The following is a 19,821-nucleotide window of genomic DNA, read 5'->3' as shown; positions in this document are numbered from 1 at the left end:
GCATATTGGCAGGAACTGGAACACGCTGTCGTATACGCCAATCTAGAGCATCCTAAACATGCTCAATGGGTGACATGTCCGGTGAGTATGCTGGCCATGCAAGAACTGGGATGTTTTCAGCTTCCAAGAATTGTGTACAGATCCTTGCAACATGGGGCCGTGCATTATCATGCTGCAATATGAGGTGATGTTGTTGGATGAACGGCACAGCAATGGGCCCCAGGATCTCGTCACGGTATCTCTGTGCATTCAAAATGCCATCAATGAAATGCACCTGTGTTCTTCGCCAATAACATATGCCTGCCCATACCATAACCCCACGACCACAATAGACAACCTGATCAACTCTATGCGAAAAAGATGTGTCGCACTTCATGAGGCAAATGGTGGTCACACCAGATACTGACTGGTTGTCTGAGTCCCCTGACCCCTCAATAAAACAAAACTGAAGATTTCAGAGTGGCCTTTTCTTGTGGCCAGTCTAAGGCACACCTGTGCAATAATCATGCTCTCTAATCAGCATCTTGATATGGCACACCTGCGAGGTGGGATGGATTGTCTTGGCAAAGGAGAAGTGCTCACTATCACAGATTTATACAGATACCTGAACAATATTTCGTTTTACACATACAATTTAATATATCTGTAGTTTCTCTTATGTAAGAGAGAAGACCCCTTCACAGTCAACTGTACTAGGCCTTTTGTGTTTTTTTTTATGTTTATACGAAAGAGACACAATGGAAAAGGTCTACAGGGAGGAGAATTTAGTCCTGTAGGAATGGTATGAAGGCTAAAGCTTGGGAAAAAATGGGTCATTGATCCTCATAAATATATGAGAGGAGGGTTTGTGTTGTAACGTTTAGTGGTATCCCCCCCCCCAAACTGATGTTCCTACCCAAGAGTCCCAACAACCACAACCGAACTTGCTAAATTGACCACAAATAACACCAATTTAAGACCCCCACCACTACTGAAGAGCAAGTCCCAGCTGGTGTCCCGGATGAGTGCTGTCCAACAAGGCCTGTGCTTTGGAGGACAAATCCAGCCTGGACACTTCCCTTCAACCGCGGGGTAAGGGCTCAAGACCCTTTTTTTCCAATTGGATCATTAGGGTTTGTGAAGGGATAGCGAAAGGGTTCTCTAAACACCAGAAGGCCAGTTTGTCTGTAAACATGTGTTTGAAAATTTCTGTGTTTGGAATGTATGCAGTAAATAAATTTATGAAGACCACAAATATGACACTGTACAATATTTCCTGGAATCCAGGATCCATAAAATTCCTCTCGGACTTTGCACAATGAATGATACTGGGTTTTTTTTTGTCAATTTCCATGCGGGAACCTCCCAAATGGATAAATAAAGTTGTCTATCTATCTGGGAACGACATATTAACCCTTTAACACAAGAGCTTTAGCTCCAGTGTTGACGTTCTTTTGATCAGTGTAACTCTTCAACTGTTGACCCAGTTAATCTTATTTCAGTGTATTCTGAAGCAGAGAAAAGCAGCCTTGAACTAATATGTTACACTTAGTGAAGTGTTCACACAATCGATATGAATCTGTTGGTTCTAAAGCGGAGAAAAGCGCCTTTGTGCCGACATGCAACCAACGCAAAGTGTTGCATGTCGGCCCAAAGGCACTCTTTTTTTAAATCCCCGTCAACATTCCTTGGATTTCATCAATTTCGTAAATGGCCAAAGAGAGTGTGTTACTTTTTGCACCAGTATGCAACACATCTAAAGTGTCCTAAAATGACCTAAAGTGTTGCATTGCGGTGCAAAGCCAATATGAAACACTGCTTTTTTCTGAATCAGCTGAGACACGGTTGGAGAAATATGATACATCTAAGAGCATCTGTTATTTAGGTGCCATCGGCGAGAACTCTGGTTTTATGCTACGTTCACACCGGGCATGTGTTACGCGTTCAAGAACAGCCGGTGGTGTTCACACTGGACAAGCAGGGAGTTACAGGGAGGGGCTTCTTCTCATTTTGTTTTTCTACTGTTTACCAGCGCACGTCTGCCACTTGCAGTTGGATTCTTGGTGCGAAATGTTAAAGGGGTGCAAATCTTTTGTTCCAGGCTTTTTCTTACGCAGCTCTGTTCGGATATATGAAAGACCTGGTGGCTGATAATCCTGGCGGAGCACAAACCGCAATTATTCATTTACCCTCCATGACCAAGTTTGCAACGGTTGGCAACTTAAGTGTTTTGAAAAAGGCGCCATCCATACGTCACAAACAAATCCAAGTCCCCAGTTGGGTCAAAGTCCACCCTGTTGCACTTTTAGCGTGCACGTGCACAGAGAACAGATTAAAAAACTTGCGTAGGGATTCGTGAACATGGACTTTTCATTTGTAAGTGGTCGTGGTGAATGTAGCTTTAAAGGGTTAATGACGTCCAGGACCAAGAGTTACACACCATTCCACTTTAAATTAATGTCCAACTGAATATTGCTTTAAAAAAATAAAGAACCAAATAATTTGACCATACTTTTCATTTATTTTTGGGGGCTTTTGACCAGTTTTAAAGAAAAAGGCTGAAGATGGTGTTTTGTATGTCATTTAATAATGTTAGGCTTGGAAAAAGCTATTGAGTATAAACTATTAAGTCCCTGGAAGTATTGATTTTTTTTTTCATTGTCTGGATTACTTTTTTTTATTTATTTATTTTTTATGCAGGTTTTATATCTAAAAACAACACTTAGGCACCATTTCCCAAATATTGCTTTGCTTCCCTGTGCCTTTTTATGATCAGTATGTGCCGTTTCTCCACTTCCTGTTCTCCAATCTATAATTCCAAACTACTGGGGGTGGGCTCCCTTTCTCTGACGGGCGAAGTTCAGCGCCTCATGCCCGATAACGAAGTGGGTCAGCCGCAGACCGGGTAGGATGAACAATGGATGGGGAAGGAGGAGCGGATCAAAGATGGGAGCGACAAAATGAACTTTGAGAAGAAAGTGGAACTCATCAAGAAGATTATTTAAAAAAAAAAAACTTTTTGGCGACTTCGGGTCTACTTTTAGGCAAGCTTGCAAGACGGCAGAGGTGGATAGTCTCTCTTGAACATCTTTTAAATGTTAGTAAAACACCAAAAAGTCAAAGAATATGTGTGCTTTTGCTTAATGTTTGAATAAAACAGATGAGCTGAGTCTAAAAAAAACCATTCAGATCATCCTTTGATCTATTTTCTAAGCGTTCCCAGTGGTCTTTTAATTATGATTACACCATTTTAAGCCAAAATCCAAGAATGTGTTGTTTTCTAGGACGTAGTTTCTGCAGAACGGCAGGACTTTAGTAGAACTTTGACTCGGTATTGTGGGTGGGACGGTTTGTGCTGAGCAACCCCGCCCCCACTTCCCGCTCAGGGTACTTTCTACGTCACAAACCATATGTTTTCTCCTGATCCTTATTTACAATGATTTGAATCAACTCATTAATGCATTTTTAAGCTAATTTTTTTTTTTTTCGTATACATGCGATATGTGCAGCAATACTGAATCTTCATTGGAGTGTGTCTTTAAACTTTGTGTCTCACTGCTGGAGGTCTTCTTCTTTGGCCCGAAGGCTCTACTGAGGCCCAGAAACTGAAGCGACTGTTCACGTTTATGCATACACCACTTTCTCTACCACACACATTGTCTTCTTTTTTTCTTTTTTATTGCTGCCATAAGAACTGGATACAGACCAGCACTGCAGGGCGGGGAGAGTGCAGCAGGCATGAGCAGCATGACATCATTTGGCTGGCGAAAGTATGTTTTAATTCACACTACCACTCTGTTCCTGGCTGCGAATCAACTGTTCGTCTCCTCAGTTTATGACTTTTTCCCTTCAATAGTGCCTTAATGGAAGTTGAGGTCAAACTCAAACAGATTAGCCAACGGAGTTTCCCCCCGCGGTGATTTATTTGGTCAGGGAGGTCAGCCGTCGGGGACGGTGCCGCTTCGGTAGTCGGTTCATGAAGGGTGGTGTCAAAGGGGCATAGAGGAAATGTCATTTGTTATGACTCAGTCTAGGATCTGGGCAGATAAAGCTAATGCTGCAAACGCTAGTTTCCGAAAGGACCAACTTCCCACCGACTCCCATGTGGAAAACTCCGACTATACACAAAAATTGAACAAAGGCAGCTTTTTCAAAAGCTTTAAATTTTTTTCCAACATCAGCTGTTTTTAGTTTAAGGTTGTTTTTTTATTATTATTATAATGACGTTTTCTTTTTTGATCGGCAAATTTTTGGATCCAACAAAACTCTGGTTTGATTTGAATACACCCCCTTGGCCATTTTTGGAACTTTGTTGAATGGAGTGCAGTAAACTCCATTCACTAGCTGCGTCTCTATTAACTGAAATTGCTCACATTGGATTAGCGATAATAAATTTGCTTACTGGGGGAAAAAAACAAACTTTTTTATCAAAAAGTTTTTGCCCTTGGAAGAGGTGGTTTTTGAGGCGTATCGAAATTGACATATTTCGCAAAACTGCAATGGAAACACTTTTTTTCGAAATGAACAGAGTCACATGACCAACAAATGGAGACCACTGGCTGCCTTGGGTACAGCACAAGAAGTCCCTCCATTGACTGTATAAACAATGGATAACTCAACCCCTCTCTTCTCGTCTTCCCAAATAGGAAGTTCCGTTGCTTCCTGATACGGGCACCGCCATGTTGAAACTAGTCGACTGTGATTGGTTTGAGTCGCTCCGAGTCATCGTATCTAAGGCAATGACAACAGTATCGTATTTTCAACTAACCCATGGCAACTATCACAACGGTAGTTGCCATTGCCATAGATTCAATGACTAAGAACAGCTCGGACCAATCGCTGTCGAGTAGTTTCAACATGGCGGCGCCAGTATCAGAAAGCAGTGTTGAGGGATTTTTCCTTTGTGAGAGCTGGAGGTAAGGGATTGTCTATGGGTGGTGTTACACCTCAATTCGCACATTGTTTTTACAGTCTATGGGTCCCACAGCATCACACAGCGCAGGAAAAGTTGAGCATGTCATGCGGAATTGTTGGATCCACAGCTCTTCTGTAAAATCTCCAAAATCCCTTAAGCCGTGGCCGCTGCCGCGTGAAAGGAGCTTGCTGCTCTGTGGCCTGAATAAAACGCCGACACCTCCTTTGATAGATGAGGAGTGCTAGTGCCGTGGCAGAAATGTAAATGTATCTGCTGCAGATTAAAGTATTATTCATATCCGTCACCATTCTTTTAATGTCTTATTGCGTAAGTTGGTTTGTGTTTATTCGCATAACTAAAATTTAATAGAAATATTGTAATTGCAAATTTGTGTTTTTTGTTGTTGTTGACTAGAATTTTGTTTTGCAAATCAAGTTTTGCGCACATGTGCTTTGGAAACGCAGCTACTGTAGGTGCCCCACTTCAGCACTACTCGGCTCCATTCAGCATCCCATTGTCAGGCAACGGACTGGTTTCAACATTTTCACAGATCGCTGGATGGTGGCAACGAAACTGAAAGGCTTTGATGAAGAAGAAGAAGCAGGTGTCCAATTTATTTATTTTCTTCGTTTGTTTGCTTTTTGCTTCCAGTTTGTCACGGTGCCTCTGGCAGTCCTCTCCTCCCCTCTCCCCTCTCTGCTCTGCCTTCCAGATTGGACCCAGCTGTTGGCACTCACCTCATCACCTGCCAGCTCTTTTTAACCCTTGTGCTATCTTAGATGACCCCACCTTTACATTGATGTGTTCTCCCTACCATGACAAAGGTGGATAAAGGTGGAAAGATTTCATGTAATCCATGGACACCAGTGAAGATCACAAATCATAGAAGAAAAAAGGTTCAGAGCACTGTTTAGTGGGTCTAGATGACCCAACTCCCAATGTTAAAATCCCTAGGATAGCACAAGGGTTACGAGGATCCTTCTCCAGCATTCATCGCCAGTTCGTTCCCCTCTACGGTCAAGTCTCGTCTCTGGTTCCCGCTTTCCATGCTTTATGTTAACTACTGCTCCACCTCGTCTACAGGAAAAATTGCCACGAGTGTCAACCTGGGTCCTACCTCCACGCGTGCAGACCGTGCTTTATCAAAGATCCAAAGCCTCCAGCCACGCCACGACTCCAAGCCACGCCATGAGCCCAAGCCACTCGTAAACCCAGGTCTCGGCTCCTTTCCACGCTTCAACTTAAATCCACGTCACACCACTGCTCCTAGCCGCTCCCCCAGAATCACCATGCCATCGGATATTCATCAACCAAACTCACCCACTGGTTCTCCCCCACAACAACAAATCTGTCAAATTCCCCATCCAATCTCCTGTAGTCCTTCCAGGTTCCAGCGTCTGGGTCTGCTCAACCTAGCTGATCATGACACAGTTGCCCTTAATGGTTGAGGGGAAAGTTTATCTTTATCCTCTGTAAAACATCTGCAACTAGTTAAAACTTTTAAGGTGGAAGTTAAAAAAAAATGTGTTTGCTAACTTCTGCCTCGTCTCTGGAGCCCCTAAAGGACCATTGAAGAAAAAACAATTGGAGCAAAAAAAAACTAAAAAAAAAACGGTCCTCCCGTTAGTAACGGGTGCGCACCTGTTAAATTTCTGTTTTGTATACTTCAATTGTTTGTTTGTTTGTTTGTTTTTTTCACCATTTACTAACAGCCCACATAATACAAAGAAACAAATGGCTATAGTTTGTCGTAGGAATCCAAATGTCAAATATAATTTGGACCCTTTTTTGAAACAAACCACTTGACTTTAAAACCCGTTTAAGATGACTTTCAGAGATGATGTAATTGTGACTTGATGGTAAAACCTGCAATCTGTTTGTAGACAAGTCAAAAAGCAAAGTAAAACTCAATTAGCTGACGTAATGCCATTTCCAGGTGCCATTTCAAACATTTCTCTGTGCGCAAATTACCTAGTAACAGTTGCACACCTGATACTTACGGGTGCGCACCCAATGGTATCGGGTGCGCTCCAGTTATTTATTTATTTTTTTACCTCCGTTTTTTTTCTTCAATGGCCCTTTAGAGGCTCCGTACTTGTCTGACTTTCAGGGTGCGACGGATAAAAAAAACTTTCACTATTTTCTGTATTTTCTTTTATAATAATCTACCATTTGAGCAACTTTATTAGCAACATCATTGTTGACTATTCCGCATTATTATTAACATTATTATCATTATTATTATGGTGTGAAAATGAATCCATATGTAGAGTAAAGGCTCCTAGTTTAGTCCATAAATGCAGCTTTTTTTTGTTTTGAAGTTGAAGCCTCGTCTATTTCCTCACTGACTCTTTTGCTGCGCAAAGAAACTTTCCAAATCTGCTTATTTTAATACTTTTCTAGCTTCAAGGTTTCAGTAGGAGGTCGGTACAAAGAAAGTAGCAGATAGATTTTCGACACTTGACCGAGCGACTTGACATGCATCAAGAATGAGTTGAATCCAGGAGATTTTCAAAATAAAACTTCCTTCAGAATCATATTGTGAATAAAACGTAAAATATGCAGGTCGTGCTTTTTCTTTCTCTGCGGATACCAAGTGTATCATTCCAGATTATTGTTCCCGTCACAATATGTCAACTCTATCCCAACACTTCTACCAAACCTTCAAGCGTAGACGTCCAGGGCACAGAACTGTGCAGATGTGGCTGTTTGAATGGCTATTTAGGAAATGCATCCCATCCAAACGGGGAAAAATCTGGACTTGTAAGGTCTTTGTTTTTACCTTTTTTCGTTCATATGAGAGCGTTTCTTTTGAGGGGAGAGGGGTGCAGATATTCATTTTAAGTTAATAACTCCACAGGTGTTTTTGATCAACCACACCTCCTCGGATGCAAAGAAAGGTAAACTGAAGCCCAGGAAGCTTGATGCGGCGGGGGGCGACTTTGAGCCATCCCGACAGGTGCGGCGGAGCCAACAGGAAGCAGAGGGACGGCAAATAAGAACAGCATGTGCACAAAGCGGGGTTGGGGTGGAGTGGGGAGTGGGGGGCTCTAATCAGCTTGGGTAAGTGGAAACACCTGTGGATGTGTGGAGTCCGCGGGGGGGGGGGGTAGCTCTCAGAAATGGGGGTCCCAATTTGGTGCAGAAAATGCCAGTACGGTTGGTGAAGGAGGGTTTTGGTGGAGCGGGTGACAGCAGCAAGGGGAGAATGTGGATTTGAATCTTTAAGCACGTATCGGGCCTTGAACCTTCACCCAGAGACGCTGCAGCCGCCATCTGTGCGTCTCGTGACTCATATACTGTACACCAATTAGCTATAGAAAAGCTAGCATTCCCAGATGGAGCAGTGGAGGGGCTGGGATTCCTTGGATCGCAGAGGCTCGTCGTCTTACATCTGGAGAAAGCAACACAAGCGCAGTAACATTTCAAATGCACCCGGGGGTCATAAATCGTTGATTGGTGAATCATACGTGCACAAAGGAGTCTCGGGGTCATTTGAGAGTTTGGAAATGCAAACGTCTTTGACAGCTCTCAGTCTCAAAGGTGCCCTTTCATCCAAACCCTAACCCTGGAGCGTGGGGGGGGGCAGAAAGGGACAACAAGCCGCGCCGACCTTTTTCGCCACTCGCGACGTCACGGGTACACCCGATACCAGGAAAAGGTCAAGGGCGAAGGCAAACGGGGGTCGGGTGATCAGAGGAGATTTGAAAACGGAGCGCGGGGAGGGGAGAGGAAGAGGAAGCGAAACTCGACACAGCGAAGGCACGGCGGCTTTAATCAGAGCGGGTTGAAAAGGTCAGTTTCAGAGCCGACTGAAGTTACCAACGCTGGATTTATGCACTTGTCTGAAAGTCCGCTTGAACTGCAACGTGGAAAGTTACAGGATGTAAACACCACAAGAAAGAAAGAAAGAAAGAAAGAAAAAAAAACAAGAAAAAGGGAGCAATTAAGAAATAGTACAGGATGAACCAAGCGGGTCAAAAGCATTAATTTTACTCGGCCTCTGCAGAGTCTCTGTTTACTAACACAAACACACGCAGCCCCCAAAAACCCTCATTCCTGTATTACTTTCTGCCAAAACACGGCGTGAATTATGAGCGCTCTGACCAGTTATAAAACAGGATCGCTCCAGGCAGCAGTTTGAGTGGACGTTCTTCAACGTGCTGCACATCTTTAGAGGCATCATTTGTTATGGTTAAAGATGGAATCTTGCAAATATTTAAAGCTAAAATACTTTGGCAGAACACACAGGGAGACTGATATATCTGAGGGGGGAAAAAAAAGAAAGAAAGAAAGAAAGTCCACCCCAAACCCCCGGGAAATCGTTTTATTTCATAAAAATTCTGCTGTTTGACAGGACAAATTATATTCAATGGATCCATGAGAGCAGGCGGAACAAAAACTAGGATTTGTGCCAAAAGATAACAAATAAAACATTAAAATATAGAATAAAATGAGTAAAATCCCCCCAAAAAACAGCATAAATCTTTAAACATATGTTCCCAACATTCTTTCCGCGTTATGGGGTGCGCCGGATCTAAAAGTGCCCCATCAATGAATAGTGCCTTTTTTAAGTCAGACTTTATCTCTAGTTATCACAGTGAAAGCGTTAGCCGCTTTAGCATATCGACAATACCTGTATCTCCCAACCTTGTTTGCAGCATGTACAAGCAAGGCTAAAGGCCCGTACACACCGGGACGAATATTCGCCAGGCGTTATTCGCCAGCGTTTTTTGTGTTCACACCCAGGCGATTTTCGCTGACGATGAGCCGAGCGAACATGCAATTTCATTCCCTGACATTAGATGGCGCTTAATGTAAACAGAAATACTCCTGTACACAAGGTGGCGCTGCGCAACTTTACGCTTATTAAAGTCACTTTTCACTCAGAAGAAGAGAACAAGTATTTACGCGGTTGTCAGAATCATACAAAGAAAACATGAATATTTCAAGTACCAGTTGCTCCAACTGGTGCTTGGTTCGGGGATATTTTAGAATGTCCGTCATTATTTCTTTGCGGCAGTGTAGACGCTACTTGACGTCTATCTTCTTCGCTGGTATGTGTGCTCAGCAAGGCAGTTTTGTGTTTGAGCGCCCCCAAGTTGTGTTTTACTGTAACTTCAGAAGCTCCAGACACGTGTGCAATAGCGCCATTCTCATTGGTCGAATAGATTTCGACGCGACGCGTCGAAAAAAAAAAAAATGAACCCGAGGCGTTTTTTTTTTTTGACGCTTTGACGCGTGGCGTTTTTTCACGTCGCACTCACATTGGTGCCCTTTGTTTAGTCACGAGGCGTTAAACGTCGGGGAAAATCGCCGGCGAAATTCGTCCCGGTGTGAACGGGCCTTAACACTGATAAAAAGTTTTTTTTTTTAAAGAAATGACTTGCTAACTCCCAACCCTGTTAGAAGCATACAATCCAACACCATTACACATTAGCCTTGTTAGAAAATTTGCAATACCTGTAACTCCCGACCTTGTTAGTAACTATGTGAAAAAACAGACCGGTACCACTAACCCTTGTGCTGTCTTGTGGGATGACCCACATCTGGACCCCACAAGACAGTGCACTGTATCTTTTTTCTTCAATGATTTGTGATCTTCACTGGTGTCCATGGATTACATGAAATCCTCTTCACCTTTATCCACCTTTGTAAAGGTAGGGAGAACACCTCAATTTAAGGATCGGGTCATCTGGACCCCATAGGATAGCACGAGGGTTAAGAGGACCAAAGCTCTAGAAAACTAGAGCTTTGGTCCTCTTGCACTTGAACTGACTGGTGGAACAAAAGTAGATCAACTCAAAGTCCCACTCCAATCATCTTTTGATCTATTTTCAAAGCATTCCCAGTGGTCTTGTGCCATGACCCCACGTGGGGTCATCTGGACCCCACAAGACAGTGCACTGAATCTTTTATCTTCAATGATATGTGATATTCACTGGTGTCCATGGATTACATGAATCCTCTCCACCTTTATCCACCTTTGTCATGGTAGGGAGAACACGTCAATGTAAGGGTGGGGTCATCTGGACCCCACAAGATAGCACAAGGGCTAAAACGAACATTACTGTGTCAACGCTAACTCCCAACCTTGTTAGAAAAACACAGGCCAACAGTGCTACACATTAGCTTCGTGAGCAAATTTGCAAAACCTGTATCTCCCAAGGTTTTTTTGCTACATGTGAAAAAACAGAGTGATACCACCAAAACAAATGTTACTGTGTCTACGCTAACTCCCAACCTTGTTGGAAGCGCGTACAACATTGCTACACATTAGCCGCATTGACATACTCGCAATACCTATATAACCCAACCTTTTTCGCAACAATTAAAAAAAACAGACTAAAGCTAAAGTCCCATTATGTGTCACACACCTAGGTGTGTGGAATGTGTTTTCCACATTTGACCAATTCCCTGGGGGAGCGGTGAGCTGCAGACACAGCCGGGCTCGGGAACCATTTGGTGGTTTAACCCCCCAATCCAACCCCTTCCATACTGACTGTCAAGCGGGGAAGCATTGGGTCCCATTTTTAGAATCTTTGGTATGACTCGGGCTGTATTTGAACTCACGACCTTCAAGTCACAGGGCTTGCTAAGCATAAAAACACAACACAACTACACATTAGCTGTGCTACCATCTTCACAATCCCTCTTTCTCCCAACCTTGTTTGAGGTGTGTAATTCCAAAAAAGGCTGATATTGCTAAAAAAAACAACAACAAAAAAACGATACTGTGACTACGTTAACCCCCAATTTTATTTGTAAAGCAGTCCAACACTGTTACACGTTACCTGCGTTTGTGTATTTACAATAACACGCAGGCAAACACTTTGACAAAGTGCCATGTACCTCTCAAAATTGCTTCGACATCACTAAGGACAACCAGAATTAATCCATAAATAAGGAGCTCCGGATTAGGCGCTCTCTTTTTTTTTTTTTTAAGAAAACAAATCGGGCCTATAAGTGCTTTGTAAGTTTTTCATTCCATCTTCTGCAATAGTTTGACTAAGTAGGAGGTTAAAAAGTCAACTGAATGCATTTTTAATCCATTCTCGTGCGTGAAGGGCCTTGCTGAAAAAAATGGAAGATATCTTAGTTGTGGAAGAGACAAAGTCGCCTTCAGGAGCATCTTGGGATCTGGAGGCGCGCCAGCCCCCGCCCTGTGAAATCAGCATCTCGACGCACCAACTTGACAAGTGCGCCTCCCCCCTCTCCAAACGCTGTTTGACATCGTTAAAGGCTTCGCCTGTGGCGGTTTCTTTTTTAAAAGGCGTGCGCAAAGCCGCAGATTAGACAGTCAGCTCTCGGGAACCTGCAGAGGCAGCCTCTTTTTCTTTTTTACCTCTGGGTTTTGAGCGCAGCAGAGCATCCAAAGGAGGATAGACGGGGAGAAGGGGGAAAAATCAGAAGAACAAGCGCACAGTTTGGATCATTTCGGAAGATTTTTTTCTTTTTGGAGACTTTGTTGAAGCGCAGGGATTGACGCGCCGGATGCGGTGAGACTGCGCGCGCAAGGCACCTGTGGATGCAGCAAAAAACCCTGATTTTCGGACCTTTATAAGTCGCCACAAGTTTAAGAGTCTATTTCTTTCTATCTTCTTTATTTAAATTTTTTGGGGGAGAAAAGTGCCATGCTGCTGTGCATCCCCCTCCTGCTGCTCCCGCTCCTGCGCGTCCCCGGCTGCGCCTCCTCCTTCGTGCCGTGCGAGCAGTGCGACGCCAAAGCCATATCCAAGTGCCCGCCGCCTCCCCAGGGCTGCCAGCTGGTGAGGGAGCCCGGCTGCGGCTGCTGCCTGACGTGCGCGCTCGAGGAGGGCCAGGCGTGCGGCGTGTACACCCGGCCGTGCATGCAGGGGCTCCGCTGCCTGCCCAAAAACGGCGAGGAGAAGCCGCTGCACGCGCTCCTGCACGGCCGCGGCACGTGCATGAACGAGAAGCTCTACAAGCTGCTGCAGATGCATCAGTCAAAAGGTAGTAATCTGCACGAAGATGACAGATTAGGAGCACTTCTGTTAATTGGAGCGGATCAATTAAGCCACCAATTGTGTTTTAATCACTTTTATGTACATTTTTAGGAAGTTGCACCTTTTTTATTTTAATTATGTCAACTCGGAAATATTGTTGTCCCAGCTCCAGAACATCAAATATTTTCAAAGATTGTTTTTGATTTGTAAAACTAGGTCACTCCTTTATTCCATGCTGACACTTCTCATTATCAAAGGCACACGTCTTAAAAGCCCCCCCACAGGCCTCGACCCCCCATGACCTCTGTCAACAATCGGGGGCAGATCAAACTGGCATGTCAGTCTCCAGAGCTCCGGCTGGGGGCTCCGAGCTGTAAATCAATAGGTTTTGCGTGAGAGGCCCTTATAGCCTGAGGGGCAACAAGGGAGAAGATTACAGGTGCTGCTCTGCAAGGCTCCTTCTTGGCTCCTCTGATTGGCACTTCGGGATCTGAGTTTTGTTGCAGTCGGCCGACTTCGAGGTGCAAAGTCACATCCTAGCCCCCTTTTATTGTTTTTTTTTTTCTTCTCCTGCTTCTAACTTTTCCACGTCCACCACCTGTGCCTCCACCCCCCTGTCCCTCCATCCGACCTGCCTTTCTTTTTTCTTTTTTGTCTGCCCTATTCTCTCCCACCAAACTGCCTCTTCTCTTCTTTCCCTTTCCTGGCCGCCGTCCCTCTTCATCTTTTTGCAGCCTATTCTTCATCCCCGAACGTTCCCACATTCGGCGCTCTCCGGTCTGTCTGATGCTTCGCTTTCCTGCGAGGCTGGAGTTTCAGTGTTGGTGTGGCGCCGCCATGGAAACATAAATAATCTCTCAGCAGGCCCCAGCCAGCAAAACCCACTGATTTCTTGGCGAAGTAACCCTGGCATGAGGGACGTTAACAAAAAAAAGAGATGAAAAAGGAGGAAAAACTTGCACTTTTTTCATGCAAATCTATTAGAAATAAATCTACATCATTTGCTCCTCTGCAAGAAATTTGATGTTTCCCTTTAACTTATCTCTGTTTTCTGTCCAGAACCCCCCTGTTCTCCAGATCTGCTCGAGCATAATTACGTCTAAATAAACTCCAATCATCTCCCCCTTCGAGCGCTTCCCTCCTTTCTCCTCTTTAGCAAGGTCTCCTCATCTCTTCCTTCACTCCCCTCCCTTCCCGGCGCTCTCTGCGACTCAACGCTGCAGGAAGATCTGGGGCCGTGCAGTAGTGATTCAGCAAAAAAAAGGAGGGCCGAGCGTGGGTTACTGATCTCCCATCTGTCTGCCCCGAGAGCCAGCGCCTCCATTAAGCTCCCGCCGAGCGAGCTGTCAGCGCAGGAATTAAGGGAAAACCGCACGGTGATGTGTGCACACATGCGTTGCGCCACGGCGAGCTGTCATTCAAAAGCTTTCGAGATTCGAATGCTGCAGATGCGTCCAGATGTGTTGGTAGGAGGTGGTAGTGGTGGGGGGAGATGGGGGGAGGAGGAGGAGGAGGAGGAGGAGGAGGAAGGTCCAAGCCAAGAAGGAAGTGGAAAAGAGTTTTTAGGAGCTAATTCCAGCCTGGGGCCAGTTTTTCGTGTTGTCTAACAGCAGGAAAAGAGAGTTTAAAAGGAAATATGAAAGATCAGATTAAAGCAGCACGAGGATTAACAAGTGAGGACTTGATTGGAGCTTTTTCCGGAGAGTTGGCGGGGGGGCAGAGAGAAAAAAATCTGTGTCAGCAGGAAACTGGAAAACTCTCTTTTGCTTTTTTTTTTGATGAGGCGATGGATGACATCATCTTTCTCCGCTGTGACAGGGACTTGGATGGTTTTAAATGTTGAGGTCATGACCTTTGCTTTATTATTTAGTAATAAAGCAAAGGTCTACCAAAGCAAAGGTTTACACGGCGAATTTGCAATCTGCCCGTGACGCAGCACTGGAAGTGGGCCAAATGTGGCTTAGGACACATGAGCAGCTAATGCAAGTTAGACGCTGTAAATTAAACGGCCTAAATTGCTTTGGGTAAAAGAAAGCCCCTGCCAAGTCATTGTGGGCTCAAGCACAGTCGCCGCGGTCGCAGCAACCAAAAGGGTGGAAAGGGCGAGGTTCGCGCACCCCGAAATTTGCCAAGGAGATCCGTAGACAATAAAACGTCTGCAAAAAAAAAAGTCCCCCGAAAGGGGCTGCAGTTGGTTTTTGCGGCTCGCCACATGACAGTGGTAATGGCATGTTTTCATGGGCCCGGGTGCCAGGGTGAGACTAAATATCTCATTTGGGTCACTTGCTTGCTATAAAAGTTTTAAAGCCCTGGTCTGCATATACTTCAGACTGGCATTCTAACATCCCATAAATGTGGCCTATGTCGTTTCTTATGTCAACACGTTCAGTCCTAAACTGGCCAGTCGCCACTAACTGTGCCAAACAAGCATTTAGCCAGTCTAGTGAAACCCTCTAGTTTGGACATTTGGCATTTGACTTAACTTCAGCTGATTTCGACCTGTCTCATTACGACAAAAGGAAAAATGCTTTGAAGCCAGACTAATATTACACCTCTGGACATTTACGCTTCATGGAAGAATTGGGATCAGAAGTAGTTGAATCCTGTCAGGTCTGTAATTTGTAAAGTTCCGGTACAAATTACCAACGAGTCAACGAAAAACGGCGCTTAAACTCTGATAACTGTAATTGTCTGTATTACTGAATTTGCTTCTACACTTCAGCTGCTTTCATTTAGGTTGCAAGGAATCTCTTGGTCTAACTCAAATGCTAACGGGGTTAGGAGGTAAAAGTGATGTAATGTCGTGTACTTCCGATGTGTCTTTACAAACCACAGTGGTCTCTCTCTGACATCTCGCAGAGTCTGTGCAAACCAAGGTGCCCATATTCGGAGACCATATCAGCAGTCGGAAAGTCCAAGCCATGAAGCAGGCCAAGGACCGCAAGGCTCAACTGGCCAGGCAGGGACTCGTCAGTAACCGTAGTCCCTCGTCCCCTCGCCTGGAGAAACTGGAGCCTGAGTTTGTAAGTAATACAGAGATACACTACGTTTCTCAAACTAAAGATTTAGTTTGAGCAATTCCTTAATTGGTTTTGATCAAACAAACTGGGATTCATCTCTTGTGCTACAGTCACATTGGGCACGTAGCATGCGTTCAAAAACTCTTTTAGCCCATAGTGTTCACACCGGACAGTCGTTACCCGATAGTCGGAAGAGGCTTTAAGTGTCAAAAGAGGTGCAAAACTTTCACTTTGTCTTTCACAGCTCTATTCCAATATATGAAAGACTTTGAGTTAAAGTATTGAATTTGTCCTCTGTGATCCACTTCCATGTATTGAAAGGGACGGCATCCATATGTCACCACCAAACTTAAGTCTCTGATTAGTCAAAGTTCAACCTTTCAATGCTCATTCAATGGTTACGATGAGCGTGGGTGTAGAGCCTCCAAATGGTCGTAGAAGCTTGTGTAGCAATACGTGAATGCGAAGGTTTTGGATACAGAATCCTGAAACGGGTATATACACACGTTTACGTAGACTTTTCATAGAAAGTGGTAGCTCAAATGTCCATTGCCGAGGGCGATGTGAACGTAGTTTTAGACCTTTGTGCTGTAAAGCTTGTCAGTACATTGCTTAAGTTCTGATAACTGTTTCCTGTTGCAAAAGGGGCCCTGCAGACGACGACTAGACAGCCTCCTTCGTAGCATGAAGGACACCTCTCGGGTCTTGGCTCTCTCCTTGTACGTCCCCAATTGTGACAAGAAGGGTTACTTCAAACGCAAACAGGTTTGGATCCATTGTCTTGCCTTGGGATTCATGCCCACATTCAAATAGTTCCACTCAAACATGCATTTTTTTCGCAGTGCAAACCATCTCGTGGTCGGAAAAGGGGCATCTGCTGGTGCGTGGACCCAATGGGTGTTAGAATCCCCAGCATCAACAACGCCGGCGGAGAACTGCAGTGCAGAGAAATCGACAACAACAGCAACGGGAACGAATGAAAGCCACCTGATTTTAGAGTTCCAGTTTATCCTGCCAATCAAGCTCGCACACTTTGACTTGACAATCAGGCTAATACAGCGGGGCAACATTGTGTAATGGATTGCCTTTTTTCATTCTTGTTTTTTATGGGGCCAAACTAAAGCAGTTAAAATCTGCACACGCAAGTCCAAACTGTGGCTCCACCCTAAGGTTAGCTAGGACCTTGTCTCTTTGTGTCTTATGAAATTAGATGTAAGTGTATTACCTAAATTTACTCAAGACAAAATTAAGACAATACATTTATAAATGTGGCTACTTACAAATGGTTTCTGTTTGCTGCAGTTAATTCATTGATCTTTAATTTAGGGAGTACATGCAGTTTTTGAATTCGTTCTCTTGTCTATAAGGTGTTGTTTTTTTGTTTAACTTCTTAAGGAAATTTTAGCTACATGTATCAGCTCAAATTATTTCTTATTTCTTAGTGATATATTTCTAAAAAATGCCATTCAAGTTTAATTTCTGACGTGGAAAAAGTTCCTTAATGCTCATTTTCCCCAAAAGGCAGCTGACCTTTTAATTCCTTTAATGTCCAATGTCCTTTTTTTGTGTGTGTGAACACACATTTATGTTTTGAAAAAGGTTAATCTAAAGGTGGTCAAGTTAACACTAGAAAAAAAAATCAAAGGAAATAGGACAAATATCAATTAAACACAAATTTCAGGGACTTAGGGTCATTATAATATGCTTATGCTTTATACCTTTTTTGATCATTTTTTTATGTTACATTTTAAACAATATTTAAAAAAAAACAAGCTACAGTAGAGGTGGTCAGGTAAGTTAAAATGAAAGATCAAAGGAAATGAAACCATATTCATGTTAAACAAGCTAACAGTAATTACTGATAAATTTACCGGTAGTCATTTTAACCCCTCCGTTTTATATCTTTTATGGTGTTTTTTACTGTCAAAATTCAAAAACTATATTTAAAATAAACAAAAGGTTACAGTACAGGTGGTCAAGTCAGGGGGAAAGAAAAGATCAAAGGAAATATTACCATATTCCTTTTTAAGCAAGCTAACAAAAGTTTTAGGTAATTGGAGTAATTTTAACACGCAATATTCTTTTAAATTCAAATTTGAAATACATTATTTAAAAGAAACTTGTGACAATGAAAGTTGTCAGGTAAATGACAAAAGAAGATCAAAGGAAGTGAGGCCATAATCATGTTAAACAACAATTTCAGATAATTGGAGTCATTTTACAAGGCTAATTTTTATACCTTTTTTCAATATTATGTCAAATTTTAAACATATTTCAAAAGGTTACAGTAGGGGTAGTTGGGTAAATACAAGCATAGCTCAAAGGAAATGGGACCATAATCATGTTAGACAGACTAACGGGGATTTAAAGTACTTTGAGTCATTTGAACATTATCTTTAATTCATTATTTTGATTCTTTCTCAATGTCATATTTCAAAAAAGCTCATTTTGTGTTATTATGCAGCATTAGTTCTACCATTTAAACCTCCTTACTTGGTTATATGAAGTAAGAGCTAACGAATGGTTAGCTTAGCGAAGCAAAGACTGGCTCGCAAGAGTTAGGGTTTGCCTAAGAGTCTTCGAAATGTGCGTTAACGCGCTCAAAATGTATAATTTCTTTCTGTTTATTCTGTACAAAATACATATATTTTGTTTATTCACTACAGAGACAATATTTTCTAATTGGAACAAGTAATTTCTTGGCTAGTCGCCTTAAGTTAATTGGAGAAAATCCAATCTTTGGCTAATTAGTTGCCACTTTACAAGTGAAACCTCAATAATAGTTTAACTTTGGCGTAACTCTCAGCTGCGCTTTGTCTGCCTTTGCTTGTCTAATTTAGGGTTTGCAAGTCAAGTGAGACAAACTTAAATCAATCAAGCCCTGTAGGCTTTGGCACCTTAAAGTTTGAGTCATGTTATGCACTTTTCTTTGGTCTTATTTTACTTTCAACTCCCTGTATTGGAACAGTAGTTTTTAAAACCAGCAAAAAAAACTAGAGCAAAATGGTCACCACTTTAGATGCTTTTTTGCATTGGCTGTTTGTAAATGTATATGTGGACTGTGCGCGCCAGAGTACGCCTATATGGTGCAAATAGTTGACAACTTCAAAAACTCACAACCATGGTGCCATGGGTTGTCCCTCACAACTCGCACACAAATTGTATGCAAAGGCCCCGCGCTGTTTATTTTTCCATGTGGAGGGTCCTCACCACTACCACACAAGCAAATTTGTAGGCCGATGCTGTCTTGCTCGCAGGGTTCATTGGGTTCTTTATCTCCACGTAGAGCAAGGTCGCTTAGTTTTTATGTAAATTCAAGTGCCTTGTGTCCCACGCCACTTTGAATTTTGGTTTGCATGTGGACCCATTGTGTTGCTGAATGAGAAAAACGCCAGCGCACAACAAAAAGGAAATCGGTTTCTAATGTGTGGTTGTGGTTTGCTTACAAAGGTTATCATGATCTTCCAGTCAAATGCTGCTAAAAACAAAAGTTATGACTAAGTCAAAGGCTTTTTATCCTGTGGTTTGAAATTCTGTTCAAGATTGGTAAACACTCAATTGATGATTCTAACGCCTCATCAGACAGCGGCAAATCAGCCTAAACGCTCTTTACAGACTTACTTGTACTGCTCTTTATGACTTAATATAAAACACAGTGACATTTTATCACTCCAGAATATCATTTTAAATGTGAACATGATTGTAAAATATTTATGAGCTGTATAACTGATGTACTCTTCTTTTTTTTTGTTTTTTTGTAAAAGCAAACTATTTAAATAAAGTTGCTGTACTCTCAAGGATGCAAGCCAGTAGTTTTGTGTGACTTGTGCAATCAGTCTCAAAAGTGTTGACTCAGTGTTGTCTGTTTTGTGGAGTCAAAGACACGACACTGCCACAGATTCCATGCAGGTGGTTTCCATCTGCTGTCAAATGCGTCGCT

The 19,821-nt window shown here is 43.1% G+C and overlaps 1 protein-coding gene across 1 annotated transcript; it reads left to right on the top strand.

Annotated features, from left to right (window-relative positions):
- The first annotated feature begins 11,828 nt into the window (after window positions 1–11,828).
- On the top strand, window positions 11,829–19,689 carry LOC101157923 (insulin-like growth factor-binding protein 5). Its single transcript, XM_011483789.3, has 4 exons — window positions 11,829–12,868; window positions 15,721–15,884; window positions 16,527–16,646; window positions 16,724–19,689. Exons 1-4 carry the CDS (start codon window positions 12,529–12,531, stop codon window positions 16,859–16,861), a joined length of 762 nt encoding a protein of 253 aa, XP_011482091.1. The 5' UTR covers window positions 11,829–12,528; the 3' UTR covers window positions 16,862–19,689.
- Window positions 19,690–19,821: the final 132 nt, after the last annotated feature.

The sequence above is a fragment of the Oryzias latipes genome, chromosome 2 (assembly GCF_002234675.1).
Source record: "Oryzias latipes chromosome 2, ASM223467v1".
NCBI lineage: Eukaryota > Metazoa > Chordata > Actinopteri > Beloniformes > Adrianichthyidae > Oryzias > Oryzias latipes.
This window is presented reverse-complemented; position numbering and strand designations above follow the sequence as displayed.

What these genes read in the sequence shown, in the direction of transcription:
- LOC101157923 (XM_011483789.3), top strand. Translation starts at nt 12,529, where the DNA reads ATGCTGCTGTGCATCCCCCTCCTGCTGCTCCCGCTCCTGCGCGTCCCC. An exon ending in GCAGATGCATCAGTCAAAAG is followed by an intron (nt 12,869 to 15,720) that starts GTAGTAATCTGC and finishes GACATCTCGCAG; the next exon opens with AGTCTGTGCAAACCAAGGTG. An exon ending in GTTACTTCAAACGCAAACAG is followed by an intron (nt 16,647 to 16,723) that starts GTTTGGATCCAT and finishes TTTTTTTCGCAG; the next exon opens with TGCAAACCATCTCGTGGTCG.